Raw genomic sequence first — 20,695 nt, forward strand, 5'->3', positions numbered from 1 at the left:
CACCACCATACACTGCATGTATTTATAGAGGCCTTATTAGGTGTATCCCTATACTGTATTACCTATTATGATAACAATACCCTTAGATATACTCTAAGTCTGCAGCCTGCTATATAGCGTTTTGATTACACTACAGCTAATTGGAACACATTTTGTTCAATAAGTACCATTACCCTACACATCTGGGGATTTTATTAATGCACTTGTATGCATTTTTTATTGTGTTTCGTCGGTTTTTATAGCATAGATTATTAAAGTTTTGTTATTTTATTAGTAGTAGTGCGACCTCTTTTGACTGTGCATCCTATACTGGGATTTGGCTATTCATTGCCATATACCTTCATTGACATTACAATTATCGTGTCATTTACCTTGAGTGCAACTACAGGGGTCTGAGTATAATCTTTTGATTATTTGTGTGGTTCCTGTTGTTTTCCCCCTTGCACCAGGTAATTTGTGTTTCTATGTCTGTTGGTTTGGTGCAGCGACGTATTTTTGTGTGTTTGTATTATTATTAGTCCACAGATTACAGGTTCTGTCTTTGACTAAATACAGTATCAGTATATAAATATTTTTCTTACTTACAGTTGCATTTCTTCTGTACAAATCGTATCTTACATGCCGTTCGGTATGTAGACAAACGAATACGATCCAAATCTTGAGCCCCTAACAAGAGAATAGGTATGTTACATGATTGGGCAAATGTTTAAATATATATCCACTACTGTACTTACAGTACAGTATACATAGAAGAAAGAAAGTGTATAACCTTTACAGAGTATTACCCCAAGATAATAATGAACTACCAGTAATATTAAACATTTCAATCATGTTTTACAAAAAGTTGCTGCAGGCAGCAGGAATCAGTCAAAAATGCCAGAGCATGGAACACACATCTCATTCAGTTATTTAGCATTGACCACTGGTGTGTGTGTGTGTCTATATATATATACAGTGTTCGACAAACCTATACATTTGCTCGCCCCGGGCGAGTGGATTTAACATCGTGGCGAGCTCCTATTGGCCCAAGCAGCACACGTTTGGTACTAGGTGGCGAGTAGATTTTTTTGTGTGGCGAGTAGATTTTTTGGTGATTTGTCGACCACTGTATATATATATATACAGTGTTCGACAAACCTATACATTTGCTCGCCCCGGGCGAGTGGATTTAACCCCCGGGCGAGTAAATATTGGCCCAAGCAGCACACGTTTGGTACTAGGTGGCGAGTAGATTTTTTTGTGTGGCGAGTAGATTTTTTGGTGATTTGTCAACCACTGTATATATACATATATATATATATATATATATATATATATAGTGATATCAAGATTGTGATTCTTGGGTCCAGGTTTAATATGCTATATGTCTGGGAAGTCTCTGAATCCCACTCATTTAAACTTAGCTCAGTCTTCCCTGTCACAGAGAAGCGGCTTCATTTTACATTGTTCGGGGGCACTGAAAATGTCTAATTCGCTCTTATTTTTCGTTGGGACAAAACTCCCCGAACGCTGGCTGCGCATCGGCAAAGAATGCTTGCCGACCGTGCATGCGTGATTGGTACTTGCCGGCTGCTCATGCGCGCTCGACAATTGTCGACTGCGCATGCGCGATCAGAGCTTGTTGGTCATGCAAGTGCCGATCGCACATGCGCACGAGCTGCCAGCAAGTACCGATCGTGCATTGCGCAGTTGGCGCACGCCAGGGAGATACAAAACTGGGACATGACCCCAAAAAGTCGGGACTGAGCCCTAAAAACCGGGACTGTCCCCGCTAAACCAGGACATCTGTCACCCTACCCAATCTGTATATTGTTGTGATGCCTGATATGCTGATTTCACACGGTTTCTGCCATCAAAAAAACATGCAATATCAACTTATAAGATAAGACATTAACCCATAAAGAGTTTTTGTGCTTTTGTCAAAGATCATTAGGGTATTTCTGTGGGGTCTGCAGACTCAGGGCCGGCTCGATGGCGGTGCCATCGGTGTGACTGCACCTGACTCTGCACTTACAAAACCTTGTGCTGTTCCCCGATTCGACTACCATAATCACAGTATAAATGGTGTGGTGGTTAAATGAATCACCACAACCTTAAACTGTGATTACGAAGTGGGCCGGGGGAAAGGGTTCCTTGGTAAGTGGCGGCATCTCCATCTGCTACCAGGCGACAGCAGGACGTCACGCGAGAGGACCTGTGCTTCATGTGACGTTGCATCGCCAAAGCGACGCAGGGTCGCGTGGTAGGAGGAGATGCCGGTAAGAGGCTCCACACACACGCTGTCCACCAGGCCCCGCCTCACTCCCAGTCACCCCTGCCTGCAGTTGCAGTTTTTCAAGAGGCCTTTTCTCAAAGAAAGACATGATTTAGCTGGTTTAGACATATTCTACACTGCTTTACATTTCAGCATAGTAATCTTTTTACATTGGTAGTAAAAAAAGAAAAGTGACATCCCAAACAAATGACATCCATTTCTGGGGTGTTGTGACAGCAAGAAATTAATTAATTTACATTTCTGTTGTGCGAGTTTAATAAAAAAAATAAAAAATTGGAGGACAGAACTTTTTAAACTTGAAATACTTACGCATTTCTGCAAACAACTGCCTTCTTTCCGCCATGTTATTCCCCCTTTTCCCACAATCTTCAATCATTCTAAAAAAAAAAAAAAAAACAAGACAACAAAGGCGTCAGTAAAACAAGCAAGTAACAGAGAGGGAATATTTATTGTATGGCATTTAGCTCATAACAAGTCATTCATTTTGGTAAAGGAAAGTGACACATTTGCATAACGAAGGTCCCAATAAAACAGAATTCACAATTTATTAGGCTATTAAAAGATCTGGCAACTGGTACATGTCAAAATAGTAGCATATAATACATTACATATGTGACTAAGCAATGCATTTTATTACGATAGATTAAGCTTCTATCCAAGTACCTCTGATTATTTATCATCATTATAATCTGTGTATATAATGGTTATAGAGTACTGTACTGTACATTCTCTGGGACACAGAGACAAATACAGATAAAACATTTTTGTACATACCGAAAGAGCAAATCAAAAGACTGCCTAAACTAATTCAGTCGCTTATTGCCAATTCTCATATGTGGCACAAATTGGGCAAAAGGCTGCTTCATGCACACACAACCACTATTTGGACCTTATATTTACTAGAAACTTCAGTATCTCTCCTTTTCCACGTTATGATCATCTCGTCACATTTGCCATCTCCCTTTTCCTTCCCACTATTCCTCTTGCCCCTTGCAACTCGTAACGTACTATACATTCCATTGACCTCTCTGCTCTAGAATTCAAGAACCTCTCTTCCTTATGTTCTGCCGCTGACCCTGACAATCTTGTTAATTCATTCAATTCTATCTTTCCCTCCTCCCTTAACCAGCATGCTCCCCTTATTCTCCGGTGCACTTGACATTCTAATCCCCAACATGCTTGTTATGCTGCTCTCGTTCTTCTAACCATCTCTGGAGGGAAATCCATCTCCTTTGCCGGCTTCCTGGACAACAAATATCTCTTATCCTGCTACAACTCTGCCCCCTCTCACCCTAAACAGTACTTTCAACACAAATGAATTCTCACAAATGTTGCCCATGTCACCTTTTCTCCATCTTTGACCCCATTTTGAAAACAAGTACCTGGATCCCTGCAGTATAAAGACCTAAATCATCAAAATTAAGGGACTTCCCATTTCCATAATGCTGTATTTCAGCATTTTCAATAGTGCCAATTACCGATTCCTTACTTCAGTCATTTTCTATCCAATCTTTAGTAACTACATTTCTTCTTTCCTACAAATTAGGCATGATGGATTTTTATGAAAGGTGAATTTCATTGAATTAGTTTACTTGAGAAGCTGCTGTCCTACTTTTAGAAGGCGTAGGGTTTATAGGAAGGCTTTCATCACAACCAGAGATCACTAATGACATGAAAATATTTGAGAGATCTACGATTATATTGCCGAAGAACAATTTACAAAGATTTTTGTATTGATAGGCTGACCAGATGTCCTGGTTTTGATGCTACTGTCCTGTGTACCAGCTACCTCTCGCTATGTCCCAGTTTCGCTGGGATCAGAGAGAAAAGCAGGGTCTGCAGCTGCAATTTCTACCTCCAGCCATTGGGTGTTTGTGTGTTTCTCTATGGGAGTGAAGGAGAGACATGGGGGAGGGAGTGGAAAAGAGAGATACGGGGTGGCGGGGCCAAAAGAGAGAAATGGAGGGGGAGGAAGTGGTTGTTGACATTTATTTATTTATAAATAGAAACGCAGCACGTGTCTGCTCTAAGCTGTTGAGAGAAGCAAAATAGCGGGTTGAATATCTAAAATACTGTCACCCTAAAAGCTGCTAAAAATGTACAGCAGGGCCCACAAGGAGCCTAGATGTGGCCCTTGGACTCTGTTCATGGCAATTTTTCCTGCTGAACCTCACTTGCAATGTAACATAAATGTATGTGGCATTGATGTCAGAAATGCTGGCAAAATGTTTCAATATAATTATTTTTAATGTAGAACAAATGGAAATGACGGTAAGCTTGTGGCCCTTCTGCATCTAAATCACCTCTGACCAGGCAGAAAAAAATCACGGCAAGATGTATATCAAAACATTAAACACAAACCAAAAGGAAAAACATAACAAAATCCTTAACACGTAATAAAAAAAATATTCATTCATTCAGTCTTTTGGTTACTTTGCCTGTAACGTTGAATCTGTAAGTGTGCATAGATTATTTATTTATTTGAGTCTTTTCAAATATTTCTGTATTTTTTGCTATTTGCTATGAGCATTTTGGGCATGTGGGGGGGGGGGGGGTAGGAGTTCTTCTTTATTAGTGTTACCAGTTGTATACATGTCCTCTCAAACCTATCTCCAAATTAGGGAGAGATGCCTGTGCTGAAAAAAGAGCTTGCTCCTCACCGTACAATCCGGGCAAATTGCGTGTTAAACCGCGCGGGTTGTCACTTTTTATAGATGCGGTTTAAATGATGCGATTTGCAATAGAGAATACTTTTTTTCCCACACATTTCATCCCACGACTTCTGAACATGCAAAAGCTACCAGAATAAGCCCAATTGACTTTCACAGCAACTTACAGTACATGTATTATACTCTTGTGTACAGATATTGTATTATGGGAATATTAACCTTTTTCTACGCAAAAAGAGTATCTGATATTAGCACTCCGCCTTAATCTCATGAACATGAAGCACCTCTACCTTCCAATGTATACAAGCTACTGTATAACAAGGCGCTCAAACCACTAAGAGAGACATCTTTATGAGAGCCCCACAGGTTTAGCACTACTACATTATGCACACGGCTATTCTATCAGAAAGAACGTCATTCTCTAGAACTAGCCGGGCGAGCGAGACAGATACTGTATGTCAACATGCAAAGCTGTGCCGAACATGCCTGGCACATGATCCTTCAGTGCTTCTTATTATCTCTGTTAGATGTTGTAGGAGGGATTTCCATATTGTAGTGGTGGTACACATAGAAGCAAATGTGGTGATATTAGATTTGCCTTTTTTTTTATTCTTGAAAAAAAGCAAAAAATGTGCCAATATTTTTTGGGAAATCCTGAATTTTCAACTATTTTTCCCATGGTTTTCTAATTGTTTTTTTTTTTTTAAAGTATTAATTTTTGATGCGAAAGTCGTGTTTCTAGCTTGAAATTTTTTGAATAGTTGCCCAGTTTTGGTGAAAAATGTGCCCATATCTAATTACATACTACATGGCTTTAAAGCAGCAGTCCAAGCTGCCGTTTCTTTTTTTTTATTAATTTTTTTTTTCTCTTTAATATGTGCATCAACACAATCCACACAATGATAAGTAATCAGTTTAGGAAGATTATGTGCCCAGGCAGTCACTAGATACAATTGGTGCACTGCTAGAAAGAGGGGAGGGCTCAAAAAGGGGTGTGCCAAAGCCTGTTTCAGAAGAGGAAGGGGGTGTGACTTTGTAAATGGTTGCTACAGAGGCAGCCACCGGTATTCGACCACATCACCTTCCAAACTCACTGCCAATTTGCCGAAAACTCAGTGAGATGTCCACAGCAGACTAATGGCCCATCGGATTAACACAACGGGGGTCCCTGCTGTGTGAATCCTACCGGGTTCTACCTGTCTGTAAGAGACGCGCAGTGAGCAGGGTTGCCACCTCTCCGGGTATGAACCGGAGACTACAGGTTTCGGGCACTTACCTCCAGGCTACGGGTTTAAACTGTCAATCTCCGTGTGGTGGCGGGGTGCGGCAACGTCTCCGGCATTCTCCTGCAATTCCCCCTCCAACTGCAGTCAACATGGCTGCGCAACATCAAATGATGCCGCGTTGACATGACAACGGGGCACTAAGTGACATCATGATGCTACATGGCAACGTGACGCCGCGTAGCGCTATGATGTCACGTAGCATCCCGTTGTCATGGCAACGTGGCAACATTTGCCGCAGCCCTGCCATGTTCACTGCAGTTGGAGGGGCAGTTGCAACAGGATGCCAGGAGCCGCCGCCGCCGCACCAAGTAAGGGATTTTTTTTTCTTTTTCTCCGGGTTGGACTTCAGTAGAAGGTGGCAACCCTGGCAGTAAGAGAGAGCCTGAATCAGTCACTCTACCTGCGCGCCTCGAACAGGCGATCGTGGGTCTTCTATTTTATTTTAATAATACAGTATTGTAGCAGGGGGTCTTCGGAGCTGAACCGCATTGATTTCAGGTCCAGGTGCCCCCTGCTTCCTGAGTTACAGGCCCTGTTATGGGGTGGGGGTGGGTGGGTTGTGTATTTGGGTATATTACATATTGTAAAGATTATTGGTGGCCTAGGAAGTGGGTAGTAGGGCTGTTCTGTGTATTTTTGTTTATTGTGGGTAGTGGGGATGGGTAAAGGGGCAGTGGCCCTAAAGATGGGTGTTTAGGCCTACCGGGTGGGTAGCGGGCGGGGTTAACCCCTTCATTACCATAGCGGTATTAACTGCTAAGGTAATGAAGGGGTTAACTACACCCGCAACCCCCCTGCAAGGCCTAAACCCCCACCAATGACCAAATACCCCCTTCACCCACCCCCGCTACCCACAATAAGCATGGCACTGGTGGTTAACTCCTTCATTGCCTTAGTGGTTAGCTGCTATGGTAATGAAGTTGCCTGTAAATGCATTTTTCATGCATCAGATTCATGCCGGGGGTCTCCGGTGGTGATATTAATGGGTATCAGCTCCGGAGTCTCCCGGCATCAATTCGATGCAGTAAAAATGTATTTTTTTTCTAAGCGAGACGATTTGGAGAGGAAATCTCCATTCTAGAGCGGCGATTAGCCTCGATAAGCTAATCGGGGTTACTAGAATAGAGCGAGTTTGACAAGCTGGCAATAAGCAGCAATAAGTTGCTTCTCGCCGCGCGTTTGGCAATTTTTTTTTCGCCAAAAAAAAATTGCGAAAAGCTCTCTTATCGCAGACTTATCGGAGCTTACTGAACAGCAGTAAACTTTTTTTGGCGATAAGTGGCTTATCGCTGCTTACTGCATGAGGCCGTATATCATTACAGAAAGCTTGTCCCGCTTGTAATAGTCATTAATTTCGTTTTGCTATATTTGCAAAGCTTTTTAATCAATTTGTGAATCTAAAACTCTGTGCACATGCTAAAATTCTCACATGGGGCCACAGTTATCCAAGATCAATTAATAAAATGAACCCTATGAGGTTAGCTTCTGAAAACTGCAATGCAGATGAAAGCAAAATCACTGCATATCCATGTTGGATTTAGAACACACTTTAGGAATTTACATTGAAAAAAACCCTTTCAAACAATGCCGATTATATTCTTAAGTGGAAACTTGCGTTGCCGTTGCTAGAAAAAGCCAAGAAATAAAAATATAGTGATATATATATATATATATACAGTATATTCCTGTGAGCTGGGCATTCTGTGCTGCAGGGTTGTTACTCTAACATGCATTTTATAATGTTCCACTTGTGAATGTAATTCCTGTCGACTGTTTTTTTTATATTTTTATATTAAATCATTTTTAAACAGTCACGCTATGGAGCCTGCGCTTCTTGTTCTCTTTTCAGATTATTCTCGGTGATGTCATTACTTTCAGAAGCTGCAGTTAAGTTTCGTCAACCTACTAGATCATCTGTTGTTGGACTTCCTCGCCTAAGATCCATTTTGATCCACAACTTTCACTGGGACTGGGTTGCATTATTCACATCTGTTTTACGTGTATTACTGTATGTGATTTATTTCCACAATTTTATAAGGTTATTACGATTGTATTGCATATGTTTATATACCGCAGATGCTAAATCCAATTATAGACTATGGGGACATAGTGTATGGTACAGCACCCCAAACTCACCTTAGCAAACTAGACACCCTCTACAACTCAATATCCGCGTTGTACTACAATGTAACTATAACACACATCACTGCGAAATGCTCAAAGAACTAGATTGGTCATCACTTGAGTCTAGGCGTAAAGTTCATCTTTCCTGTCTTGCCTTCAAATACTTTCTGGGCAAGCTACCCATCTATCTGAACAAGCTCCTCACCCCTACCACATGCAGCACCTATCATCTGAGATCTGACTTCAAAAGACTGTTCATGGTCCCAAGGTTCAGCAAAGTATCCGGCCGCTCCTCCTTCCCTTACCGTGCACCCCAAAACTGGAACAATCTGCCCGAGACTGTCAAAGCTGCCACCAGTCTAAGTTCTTTCAAAACTAAAGCTGTCTCACATTATAATCTGGTCTTTAACTGTGTAATACGCCTAAAAGATAAAATATGTTAAACTGTTCATGCAATGTCTTTATACATAATGTATAACCCTGCTCACTTATTGTAACTGTGTATTTGTTATCATAACTCTGTGCCCAGGACATACTTCAAAACTAGAGGTAACCCTCAATGTAAAGACGAGACCACGAGTATTCTAAACCTTGCCTTAAACTAGCCCGGTTACATTTAGGGACTGCCAGGGACCCCGCTGTTAATCTGATGGGCCATTAATCAATGCAGAAATTCTGGGTCTAGTTTAAGGCAAGTTTACGGCATGTATCCAGCATGTACTTGGGTGTACCTGGGTCTTTTTGGCGATTGCCTCTGGTTTTTGTTAGAATAGCCGTGGGCACTACATTATTATTTCCTGGTAAAACATGTTATAAAGAAAAAAAAATTAACATTTAAAAATAAAAATAAATGTATATATATATATAAATATATAACTATATATTTTCAATATTTCAGTGCACATATTAATTAACGTTCACTGTTTGCACTTGATTATATACATTTTGTCATGTATATAGGTCAGTGCTGCCTTTATTTTTTTTAGTATGTACTGTAATACACACAGTATATGTGTGTGTGTATATATTAGTGAATTATTCAGTACTTAAGTCATCCAAGTCGATAACACAGGTAATGTTTTGACCTGCTACATAGCATTGCCCTTTAGATTACTTGCACAAGAACCTTTTCTAATATTCTGTAAGATTATTGTTATACCAGCCCACCTCACAATTGCAAATATCTTTCCAAGTCCTCCACTTAACTCCTCTACATACAGTATATCCTGGTGTGGGAGATTACAGATGCCAATGTATTTACTATACTTACAACCTGAGCTCTTCGGTGAGTGAGCGATAAAGATGTACAGTTGTCACAATGATACCTAATCTGTAGTTTCATTGAGGGTTCGGTGGATTCATGAGTATTATATGGACGGTTTTGGCCTTCCTCAGACTGCAAAAACTGTAAACAATCAGCTTTAGGAGATAAAAGCAACACATGACTTATTTTTATAGTCTTAAAAAATGACTCTACTAAACCTTGACCGAGTAAACGATATAAAGGCTCCACCGAATGAGTTTGTGCAACAATTGCAGATGAATTGTGCTTTCACACTTGAATGTTTACTGGCAGACACACAGACAGACTGGAGACAGATGTGGGAACCTGTGTACTGCAGGTAGACGAGCAAATCATTTTATCAGTGAACAAGGATCTAGTGATTTTTGAGAAGCGGCAATTACCCAAAATATCAAAAACCCCTGAAAGATTTATGTCACCGTTTTGTTGTATTGCAGGTTACCGGCTTAAAGCCAATTACCTGCACCTGCTTAGAACAGTATTTTTCCACAGGGACTCCTAGGAACCCTTGGGTTCCATGACATCCCTAAAGGGTTCCCTGCAATTTTCAGGTCGTTTGAAAATTGTACTAAATACAGAAGAACTTACAATGCATCAGATCTCAAACACGCTATTACAGAGTGTTGGTTTCTTACAATGCATCTGATATCAGATGCGTTATTAGATAGCATTGGAGTTCCTTCAGTGGCGGATTTCCCATTATGCCCGGCAAACAATATCCTGGGGCGGCAACATTTTGGTGTGGGAAAAATGTCCGCCCCCATATACAGATGCTGCGCTTCCTATCAGGCCTGATGGGAAGGCACTTACATGTGGTGGCCGCCTCCTTGCTGTCGCCCTCCTTCTTCCGATTTGCAGCGTCAAATGCTGCTGCGAACGTCACCACAGTGACGGCACACAGCATCTCGTTGCCATGGCAACGTGATGTCGTGTCATCAAATGATGTTGCATTACCATGGCAATGCAACACCATGTCTTTTGATGCTGCAAATCGGAAGGAGAAGGAGGGAGGCAACAAGGAGGCGGCTGCCACAGGTAAGTGCTTAGGAACAGCGGATCTTTAAATCCGCAGCGGGGTTCCTTACAATGCATCTGATATCAGACGCGCTATTAGAGAGGGTTGGGGTTCATTACAATACATCTGATCTCAGACGCGCTATTAGAGAGGGTTGGGGTTCCTTACAATGCATCTGATCTCAGACGCACTATTAGAGAGGGTTGGGGTTCCTTACAATGCATCTGATCCAATACACGCTTTTAGAGAGGGTTGGGGTTCCTTACAATGCATCTGATCTCAGACGCACTATTAGAGAGGGTTGGGGTTCCTTACAATGCATCTGATCTCATACACGCTTTTAGAGAGGGTTGGGGTTCCTTACAATGCATCTGATCTCATACACGCTTTTAGAGAGGGTTGGGGTTCCTTACAATGCATCTGATCTCAGACGCACTATTAGAGAGGGTTGGGGTTCCTTACAATGCATCTGATCGCAGAAATTCTATTAGAGAGGGTTGGGGTTCCTCAGAATTTCACAAAATAATTATAGGGTTCTTTAACCCCAAAAAGTTGAAAACCCCTGGCCTAGAATATAGCTATTCCCACGGCTCACTGTACAGGTGGTACGGGCAAGCAGTATGCAGAGAAGATCGCTGTGATTGGGATATATAGAAAATAACACAAAAGAAAGAGACAGTTAGTTTCATTTCCAAGAAACGAACCAGACACACACAAAACCAACTTCCAACACCTTCGGAGAAGCGGTTATGGGCCCAATCTCATGAGCAGGGCCGCCAACAGAAATCATGGGACCCAGGACAAATGAAAGGAGCAGTCCCCTTCCCCCCTAACCCATAGGGCACCTACCACAAAAAAATATTTTTTAGTGCGCAACTTTTACTTAACTGTTTTCTTATTGTGATACAGAAAAAAACATTACAATGCAACCTGTTTATTTTTATATTTTCAACAAAAGACAGGTGACTGCGTGCCTGGGTGACTGACTGGGTGGGTGAGTGACTGACTGGGTGGGTGAGTGACTGAATGTGCTTCAGGCCCACATCCCCAGAAGAAGTGACGCGCAAGCGCACGAAACGCATAGGGTCAGAGTTCATAGCTATACTCGACGGGACTGACGTTAGCAGCGCGACAGGCTCACATCGCACCATTAAGCAGGAAGAGGCTTCTACCTCAAGGTCCGACCCCCCAGTGTCGGAGCATCCGCCCCAGGAACGCGGGACAGCACTGGAGTGCATCCACGAACACTCCGGTGACACCAGAGGACAAGTTGATACCTCACTGCGGTCGATATTAGTGCCTGTTTACGTCCAACATCTTGTGAGTAGGGTCCTGGTTTTAACCTACCGGACCAGCGGTCTCACAGTCACCCGCATATTAGCAATTTTATTGTTTTTTATTTGTATTAAATTAGCTTTTTCATATTTTCAGCCTTGCCATTTTGTCTTATCTGTTATGTATTGTATTGTATGTCTTGTTAGTCATCTGTCAGTGTCTCTTGTTTGCTAATGTCTGTTTCATGTTCATTTGTCAGCATTGTTGCACTATGATCTTTTTTTGTGTTTAATTCACATATCACGGAACGCACGGCCGTAACACCATCCAATCATCTGGAAGCACAGGATTAGAAGAATTTGGGACACTTCCTTCATGTTTTTGGACTTTAAAAACTCATACGTATGGACTTGTAAGGCGCCGGGTTTTTCTTTTGTGTGTGTGTATGTGTCAAAGTTAAATAAATAAAAATTATTTTTATTACAACATTTTTTTTATTTTAAAAATATTATTTAATGCATAACTCACAATCTCTACACACACATACACATACACACAGACACACACAGCATACACACGAAAAGCATGCGGCACGTGCACGCACGTTCGCACATGCACGCGCACGGCCGCACACAGTATAGAACGGCCGTTATTTGTGTGTGTAAAGCATGTGGCAATGTATAATTCTACATTCTTACCTAAAATGGCAATCGTTTAGTGCTCCTGTTATAAATCTTGATTGTGTGACAAACATAATGACTCCATCAGTCAGTGTAACTCAGCAGCTACAATGTATCCTTATATTACTATGGTAACATTATCTATTGTTACAGTTTATAGTTCAAACTGCTGGGAATATTGGCAACAAATGATCACAAACAGGAAAGTGTTGCAAAGATCTTGCACTGCTTGGGAGGTGGACTAAACCCTGCTATAGAAATCAAAGGATGCTTTAAAACTCAATAAAATGGCATTAAGTGTTGAATTATAATCATTTTAAAAATACAGTATTATCTAAAACTACAGTCCAGATTTAACCCACCCACCCCCATAACATTTCACATGTTTTGCTGCTTTAATATGCTGAGTTTAGTGACTTTTCCACAGTGTGGGAATGTCTTCAACTAGTACAGTATAAAGAAAACCCCAAATAAAATAAGGGCATTGGCCAGTATCTTATTCGGAGATTAAAAATTACCAAGATTTGCCAGCCTAGTCAAAAGCATTCAAAATTCTTGGACATTTTAAGATAAAAGTGCCGCATTTGGCGAATTGTACAAATCCATGTGCACATTGTGTTTCTGTGACTATAAATATGTTTTAAATATATCTGAAAGCCTAGGGGGACCTCATGTTAGATCTCTAGAGCTACTGTAGAACACGTACAAATTATCCAAATAAAAATGAGATACATTAAACATCTTATTTCAGATTTTATGCTAAAAAGAGGAACATGGCAAAACTCATGAGGATTTATGTTTCGATATTTTTTATTTTTGTGCATACAGGTACTAGAGTAAGAGTTAAGGTGGCATAAATTGAAAAATCAATCTGTACAAATTAATTTATTCAAAATCTATACTGAAGACAAACTGTTTATACAAGGCCACTAATTGATGATAGATGATAGAGGATACTTTAGCCAAACATTATCTGTTTTACAAAACATTGCCCCTAAATCTAATCCGTCACAAGAAATATAACAATAACTTAACATGCACAGTAGTATAGCCTCCCACCAGTTTTCCAGCCAATAATCACTGCTTTAACTTCCAGCTGTACTTGAGCAAAAGGACGAAGTACACTCAAAGTACGAAACGCGTTGGATAAGAGGGCGCATTTCTAGCACTACCCGCTGTGCGACTTTACTCTATCTGTTATTTGGTTCCATCTACGTTATACTCCCGCTGCTCCCCTGACCGGCCGAGACTGTCAAATGTTTGGCGCCACTTGATGACGTCATTGACGTGCGCCCGAAGTGGATGCCGCACGTGCAGACAGACGCCGGAAAGCCAGTGAGTGAGAGCCTGCTTCCCTGCAACAGCTGCCGTGAGTACACCGTGGGACAGACGAATTCGATCCGGTTCCTGTGTCCACGTCGTGGGGCTGTTGCCTTACATCACGGCGGTCTGATCCGTGCAGAGAGCATTTAAGGGGGACGTGAGAGGAGAAGAAAATCCATCTGGTGACCATCACACCCCATCTGTTGCTGATTGGTAACATGTCCATATACTGCTAGTAAATATTTTAACTGATGTACGTGCAATACTCACCTGTTATACCCTAATATATTTTTTTTACATACTACACTATGAGGTTTTTTGCGCTGTTTCTTTTGTCTTAGCTGTACTTGAGCATAAGATCCAATGTACCAATGTTTTCGACAACTAAACCAAGATTGCAAGGATTATATGTGCATGCAGTTAAAACCCTGCAGGCCACAAAAATCCCACGGATTAGGTAGGGTGGGAAATCTTGCAATGAGAGTTTACAACATTTTTGAATGAGGAGAAACAGAAGACATATGCATTTCTTAGCTAGGGGTCAAAGGACCAGATCAACAAAAGGGTGCTAAGCTTTAGAACGCCTCAGCACCCATTCATATGAATGGGAGTAAAAGCGTGCTACAGTTTAGCACCCTTTTGTGGATCTGGGACAAAGTGTGGTGATGATGCTGAGTACCATATATTCCACTCACTCTCCATGGGGAACGTCAGACAGGCAATGTATAGGGAATAATCCACCAATTACATATTCACAAGAGATCTAAGTGCGTAAATCACTGTTTAATCCTGAACCCTGATCTGACTGAGGGTCTCCTAGAGGAGGAGAAAAACACAGTTTGACACATTCAGCCAATATTCATATTGTATAAGCTCCCGAAACACCCAGAAAAGGAAAGCTTTAAAATGATACAGAAAATCACTGTAATAGCTGACGACAAAAATAGTATTTAAACATAAATAATGCATCACAGATTGTACTTTTAAATAGATAAAGCACATGTTCCTGTACTAATAAGCAATGTATATTGTGTTTGCATGGCAGCAGATATTACATGATGTGGTAACACTACCACTGCACAGGTTAATCCATTGTCAGTATTAATTGTTTTCAGCAGCTTTTGTCTGTGTAAATGATTAACTAGGAGCACCAGCAGGCATTTTACACTCATCAGCATCTTCTTTCAGTCACCGCTTACACATCATTGGCCAGTCTGATTACGTTTGGTATTGAGCATATCAAATACATTAGCTGTTCTAAAGCCTGCCTTACTTCCCCCCAAAAGGAAAGGAGAGACAAGTGCCACTAAAATCTGTGCATATCAAATATTATAGACCGTAGTGTATACTGTTCTGCTTATTCAACCACCGCGTAATGAAGGCTCTTACAAGAACTATGCAACAACAAAAGTGTCGCCAGGACTGCTGTTATAATAGTGGTACCGTAGTGTCAAATGTTCACTGATTCTGCATTATGCTAAATAGCAGTAAATAATTCCGGAAATGCTCAGAAAATAAAACTGTGTTTAATGGTGTAATGCCCACAGGAGACATTTAAATAAAATAAAAAAGTATTCTTATAGCACACGGCAACTGCTATTGTTGTATTTGCCCTTTGAGATTCTTAAATTAATTTTAATTATTAAATAGTAAGGCAGGAATCTTCTTGGGGAGAAAGCCGCACTGTTTACATGCCACCCAAAATTACAAGAACAGATGTTATCTTGGAAACTAAAAAAGAAAGAATCACACAGCAACATCTGTTAAAATAGGATCCCAACAATTAGAATATAAACTATCACAAATTGCATATTTAACACTGCATTATAACAGGTAACAAATAACGGTTTAAATACTGTGTAGGCATGTGTGTATACAGATAGATGACCAGCGTTCTGCAAAGCAATGCTTACCTGACATTCTGATGCATCAGACCCATACACTCGCCTTCCAGAGCACACACACAGAACCTGAACATCTGAGGTTACGCAAAGTCCAAAGTCACATTCCACTCCAATAATAACAATAAAAAAAACGTCCTTTTTTTTTTTTTTAACTTTGGTTCTTGCTCCGAGAGTGATCAGAGAACAGGAATTTAATACACCTAATCATGTGGTCTGTTGCCATAGCAATTCTGAATCAGTCTGCTCCCGTAGGCAAGAATGACAAAGGTTTTGTATTCTCCTCCACTCTCTTGCAGTGGAAGGATGTCTATTTCAGTGTTTGTACGTGTTGTATGCAGGTTCAACTGTTACCTTGTTTCAACCCCTTTGCTACCAGGCAGATCTACATCCCTATCTTCTACACCAGTGGTTTCCAACTTTTTTTGGTTAAGGAACCCTATTATTATATTGTGAAATTCTGCAGAACTGAAACCCTCTCTAATAGCGTGTCTGAGGACCCAAGTCCGTTTCCTCCTCCACCGGGTGGATGAATAGAGATCGCTGCATTTTCCAGGGTTTCAGCAAGTTCACATGGTAAATTTGTTTACCCTTCCTGGACCCTGGTGGAGCGATCTCGTAATCCACATCACCCGTGCGGCGGAGTACTTCGAATGGGCCCTGCCATTTGGCCAGGAGTTTACTCTCGCAACTGGCTAATAATAACATCACCTGGTCTCCCGAGTGTAACACTCTCATGCGAGCATTCTGATTGTAATGTCTCTCCTGACTGTCCTGGGCTGATCTAAGATTCTCCCTAGCAAAATGGCCTACCACATCTAGGCGCTTCCTAAGGTCTAGTACATATTGCAGGGTATTCTTAGAAGGGGACCGCTGTTCCTCCCAGGACTCCTTTAGGAGGTCTAGGATACCCCTGGGTTGGCGGCCATACAGCAGTTCAAATGGAGAGAATCCCGTGGAGGCCTGGGGAACTTCCCGCACTGCAAACAGCAGAAAAGGGAGACGTTCATCCCAGGCTCTCTTCTCTGAATGTACAAATTTCCTCAGCATCCCTTTTAGAGTTCGGTTAAATCTTTCCACCAATCCGTCAGTCTGTGGATGGTAGACCGATGTCCGAACAGACTTGACCTCTAGTAATTTTAAGACATCCTGCATCAGTTTAGCCATAAAATTTGTACCTTGGTCTGTCAACATAACCTGGGGAAGTCCAACACGTGAGAACAGTTCCAACAACTTGTTGGCTACTTGCTGTTCTCAGGGGGAACGCCTCAGGATATCTTGTTGCTATCAACTATTACAAGAATAAACCTGTGTCCTTTCGCAGAAGGTTCTAGAGGTCCTACCAAGTCTACCCCAATCCTCTCAAAGGGAACTGACACCAAGGGTAGAGGTACCAAAGGGGCTGGTTTATGTCCCTTTGGACTAGTTAGCTGGTACTCCGGACATGCCGCACATAACTTAGCAATATCACTATGCATCCCTGGCCAATAGAATCAGGATGAAATACGGTCCAATGTTTTATCCCTGCCCAGGTGACCACACCAAGGAACAGTATGGGCTAGAGTGAACACATATTTAACAAACGCCTTGGGAACCAATATCTGTCTGGTGACCTCCCCTGTTTGTGTCTGCTTATTCACCCTATACAGGATATCATTTGATAGCTCAAAATGGGGGAATACTATCACCCCCTGTGCATTCAAAATTTGCTCATCAATTTTTACCACCTTGTCATACTGTCTAGCAAGGACTGGGTCTTCCCTTTGCCTCTGGTGAAAATCAGGGAGGTATAGGTCTGGTAAATCTCGGGGGCCCATATCCCCCTCCCTCTGGCCATCCCCAGTCATCACTTGTGACTTTTGGCTATTAGAATGGTCACCTTGAGACCCAGATTTCTGCAACCAGTCCTGGTAGTCAGAGCGTCTTTGCTTCCGAGTCTTTTGAACCCGGTGTCTACTGGGAAAAAGGTCTGTCGAGAAGGGAAACAGTTTGCCAGGGTTCTCCTGAGCCATAGAATAAGGCTCCTCGTGAGAGACTGTAGCCATTAGGTCCGAAAAGAAAGGCCAGTCCTGGCCGAGCACAACGGGGGCAGGGAGCCAAGGAGCGACTCCTACTTTGAGGTAGATCTCCTGGCCTTTTACCTGTAGCTGGATTTTGGCAGTCGGATACCGCTTTACATCGCCGTGTATACATTCTATACTCAATTGGGAGTCAAAAGAACACACGTTAGGCGATAACAGTTTCTGGAAGACCAGAGTTTTCACAGAGCCCGAATCTACAAGGGCCTGGACGGTTTCCTCCCCAACCTGGGCTAGAAGTAGCCAGGGCTTGTAACTTTCTCCAATGAAGGCCGAGGCGAAGGTTCTGTTGAAGTAACAATCCATCTGTGGACAGTCCACGTGCCAGTGGCCTTGTTCTCCGCAGGCGGAACATGGAGAGGGTTCCCTCGCAGGAGGGTGCTGCCGATAGTGCTCTGCTGGACCGGATACTGAAGACCAGGCACCTGGTGGGTCCTGTGGGCGACGTCCTCGGAAGTTCCTCTCATTTGGCGACCAGCCGACATCATGAAGGGGATGAGGGTCTCAGCGGGGACCAGCATTTGGACTCCGCTCTTGCTGGAACGACTGCTCCTTCTGTTGGACTTGGCGGTTGCATATGAACGGGCCAGAGGTTCCCCCTTGATCCGACCTCCCTCTTTGGGCATCCGCAAGTGCTGGTGGAGTCGGATCCGTTGGGTACAGGACACTCGCCTGCTCCTCAGCCCCAAGGAAGTTCTCCACGAGTCGGACCGCCAAAGCTAGGGTTTCAGCAGCGTGGCATTTTACCCACGAGCGTGCGGAAGGGGGTATTATCTGTAGGAATTGTTCCAACACCACCTGCTCCAGAATTGCCTCCTTAGTGCACTCTTCGGGTTGTATCCAGCGCGTACACAAGTCCAATAACTGCTGAGCGAGGACCCGAGGTCTCACCTTAGCAGTGTACTTCATGTTCCGGAACTGCTGCCGGTAGGTCTGTGGGGTCAGACCTAAGCGATCCAGTATGGCGGCTTTTACTTGTCGGTAGTCCATTGCCTGATCTGCAGGGAGGCCCTGATATGAGGCCTGGGCTTCTCCTATGAGGAGTGGGGCCAAAGCAGTGGCCAAGCGATCTGCAGTCCAGCCCTGAGCTTCGGCAACCCTTTCAAATGTCAGTAAAAAAAAAAGCCTCTGGATCCTCGTTCGGAGCCATTTTCCTCAGGAGAACCGGGGGTCTGTTTGCAGGTTCTGGATTGGCAGACCCCTGGAGTTGGGTCAGCAGCCTGGCCATCCGCTCATCCTATGCTGCCTGTAGTCTTTCATCTCTCTCTGCTTGTAGCCGGGCCTGCTCCTGCATTAGCTGTCCCTGCTGTCTGGTCTGCTCGCACAAAAACTCTTTCAAAGCTTCTTCCATTTTTCTCATTCTTGTGAGTGTGTGTGGCCCTTTAACTGCAGGGGCCTTTTTGAAAATCCCACTTCTAACACCATATGTTGCAGAGTACATGCCACTAAACACGCGGGTTCTTTGAATAAGGCTTATTTATTTTAGCCTTAAAACATACAGCACACCAAAAACAAATAACTTCTCATCAGCAAACAAAAGAAAAATAGCTTTTTTTTTTAGCAGGCAGAGCAAAATAGTTTCTCTTTAGCAGACAGAGCAAAAATAAGGTTCTCTTTAGTAGACAGAGCAAAAATAAGGCAGCTACTCTTTTGCATGCAGCAGCCAGACAGTTCATAAACCATGTACTTTGCAAACAGACCTTATATCAGTAATCTCTTCAGTAACTCACTCCTGTCTCCTGACCAGCTAACTGCATGTGTGCACATCCTGGGGTTTTTAACACACCTTGGTTAGGCAGCTGGGATTCAACTAATTGCCATGAGCTTCCCAGTTGAAGTTAACCACATCACTGCTGCACTGCAGACTAAACATATGTCTGCCAGGCATATAGCTTGTGGCTTTTATTCACAGGCTGCAATCGGTGCGGCCGCTGGACCGTGCGGCAGCCGCACACTCTCATAGCACTGTTAACAGTAAGTCTGGCTACCTTCGGTATAAATCATTTATATACCACTGCCAGTTCATGGTGCACTGATTGTATTTTTAAAATTCCCTGTACTGTATTCTTTGTGAAGCGCTGAGTACACTTTTGGCGCTATATAAATAAAGACATACAATACAATACAACATGCATACCAATTTCTACTGCCAAAAATGTAACAATCTAATGTTTAATGGCACAAGAAAGTAACACGACTTGGTTATGGGTCTCCTTTACTTTGGTGGTCACTTAGGGATATGCATCAAATGCTGCAAACTGTCCCAAAACAGGTACAGATTGCATAATTTGACCTCTTTGTGGCTGCATCAATGTATCAAAGTATTTTGCGCCAAATGGCTTCCCTTGTGCTATGAGGGTTTTGGGGAGAGGTTACAGGTGATGATTAGAGCAATATTATAATGAGATGTATCAAATGTTACGTGTATAACTGTTTTTCCCCCTCTCCCTCTGGGAGAGATTCACTAATGTTCAATTCTGGGTTATCGCACTGCGATCCTACATTCTATTATTCAATCGCAGTTAGCTCAGGATCTCGGGGCACTAAACTGTATCGGAGGTTAATGAACCCCAGTGCTTGTGTCAAATAAATCCACCAGGTTTAGGTGGCAATCATCTCTGCTCCATAGTGATCTGAACCAAAAGAGGCAAGATTAATAAAGATTATCTGGCACAAATGCACATTTTTGTTCTGTGTTCTGGAGCTGACTGCACCATTTTGATCCCTATCCCCCCAGTGTCAACGCCAAATGCACTGCAGGTCTGT

At 42.5% G+C, this 20,695-nt stretch overlaps 1 protein-coding gene across 18 annotated transcripts in view; it reads right to left on the minus strand.

Moving 5' to 3' along the window:
* Positions 1-20,695, minus strand: part of DTNA (dystrobrevin alpha) — a 373,309-nt gene that overhangs the window by 180,684 nt on the left and 171,930 nt on the right. For 9 of the 18 annotated variants that reach the window (XM_075584550.1, XM_075584576.1, XM_075584547.1 and 6 more), the window contains exons 1-3: positions 15,864-15,888; positions 2,585-2,652; positions 586-666 (exon numbers count right to left, since the gene is read on the minus strand). In XM_075584550.1, the coding sequence (XP_075440665.1) occupies positions 586-666; positions 2,585-2,652; positions 15,864-15,880 (166 nt within the window). In that variant the 5' untranslated portion in view covers positions 15,881-15,888. Of the gene's footprint in view, positions 1-585; positions 667-2,584; positions 2,653-15,863; positions 15,889-20,695 lie in introns of those variants that run through there. The other 9 variants (XM_075584537.1, XM_075584521.1, XM_075584542.1 and 6 more) reach the window with 2 other exon arrangements.

This window comes from Ascaphus truei, chromosome 2 (assembly GCF_040206685.1).
Source record: "Ascaphus truei isolate aAscTru1 chromosome 2, aAscTru1.hap1, whole genome shotgun sequence".
NCBI lineage: Eukaryota > Metazoa > Chordata > Amphibia > Anura > Ascaphidae > Ascaphus > Ascaphus truei.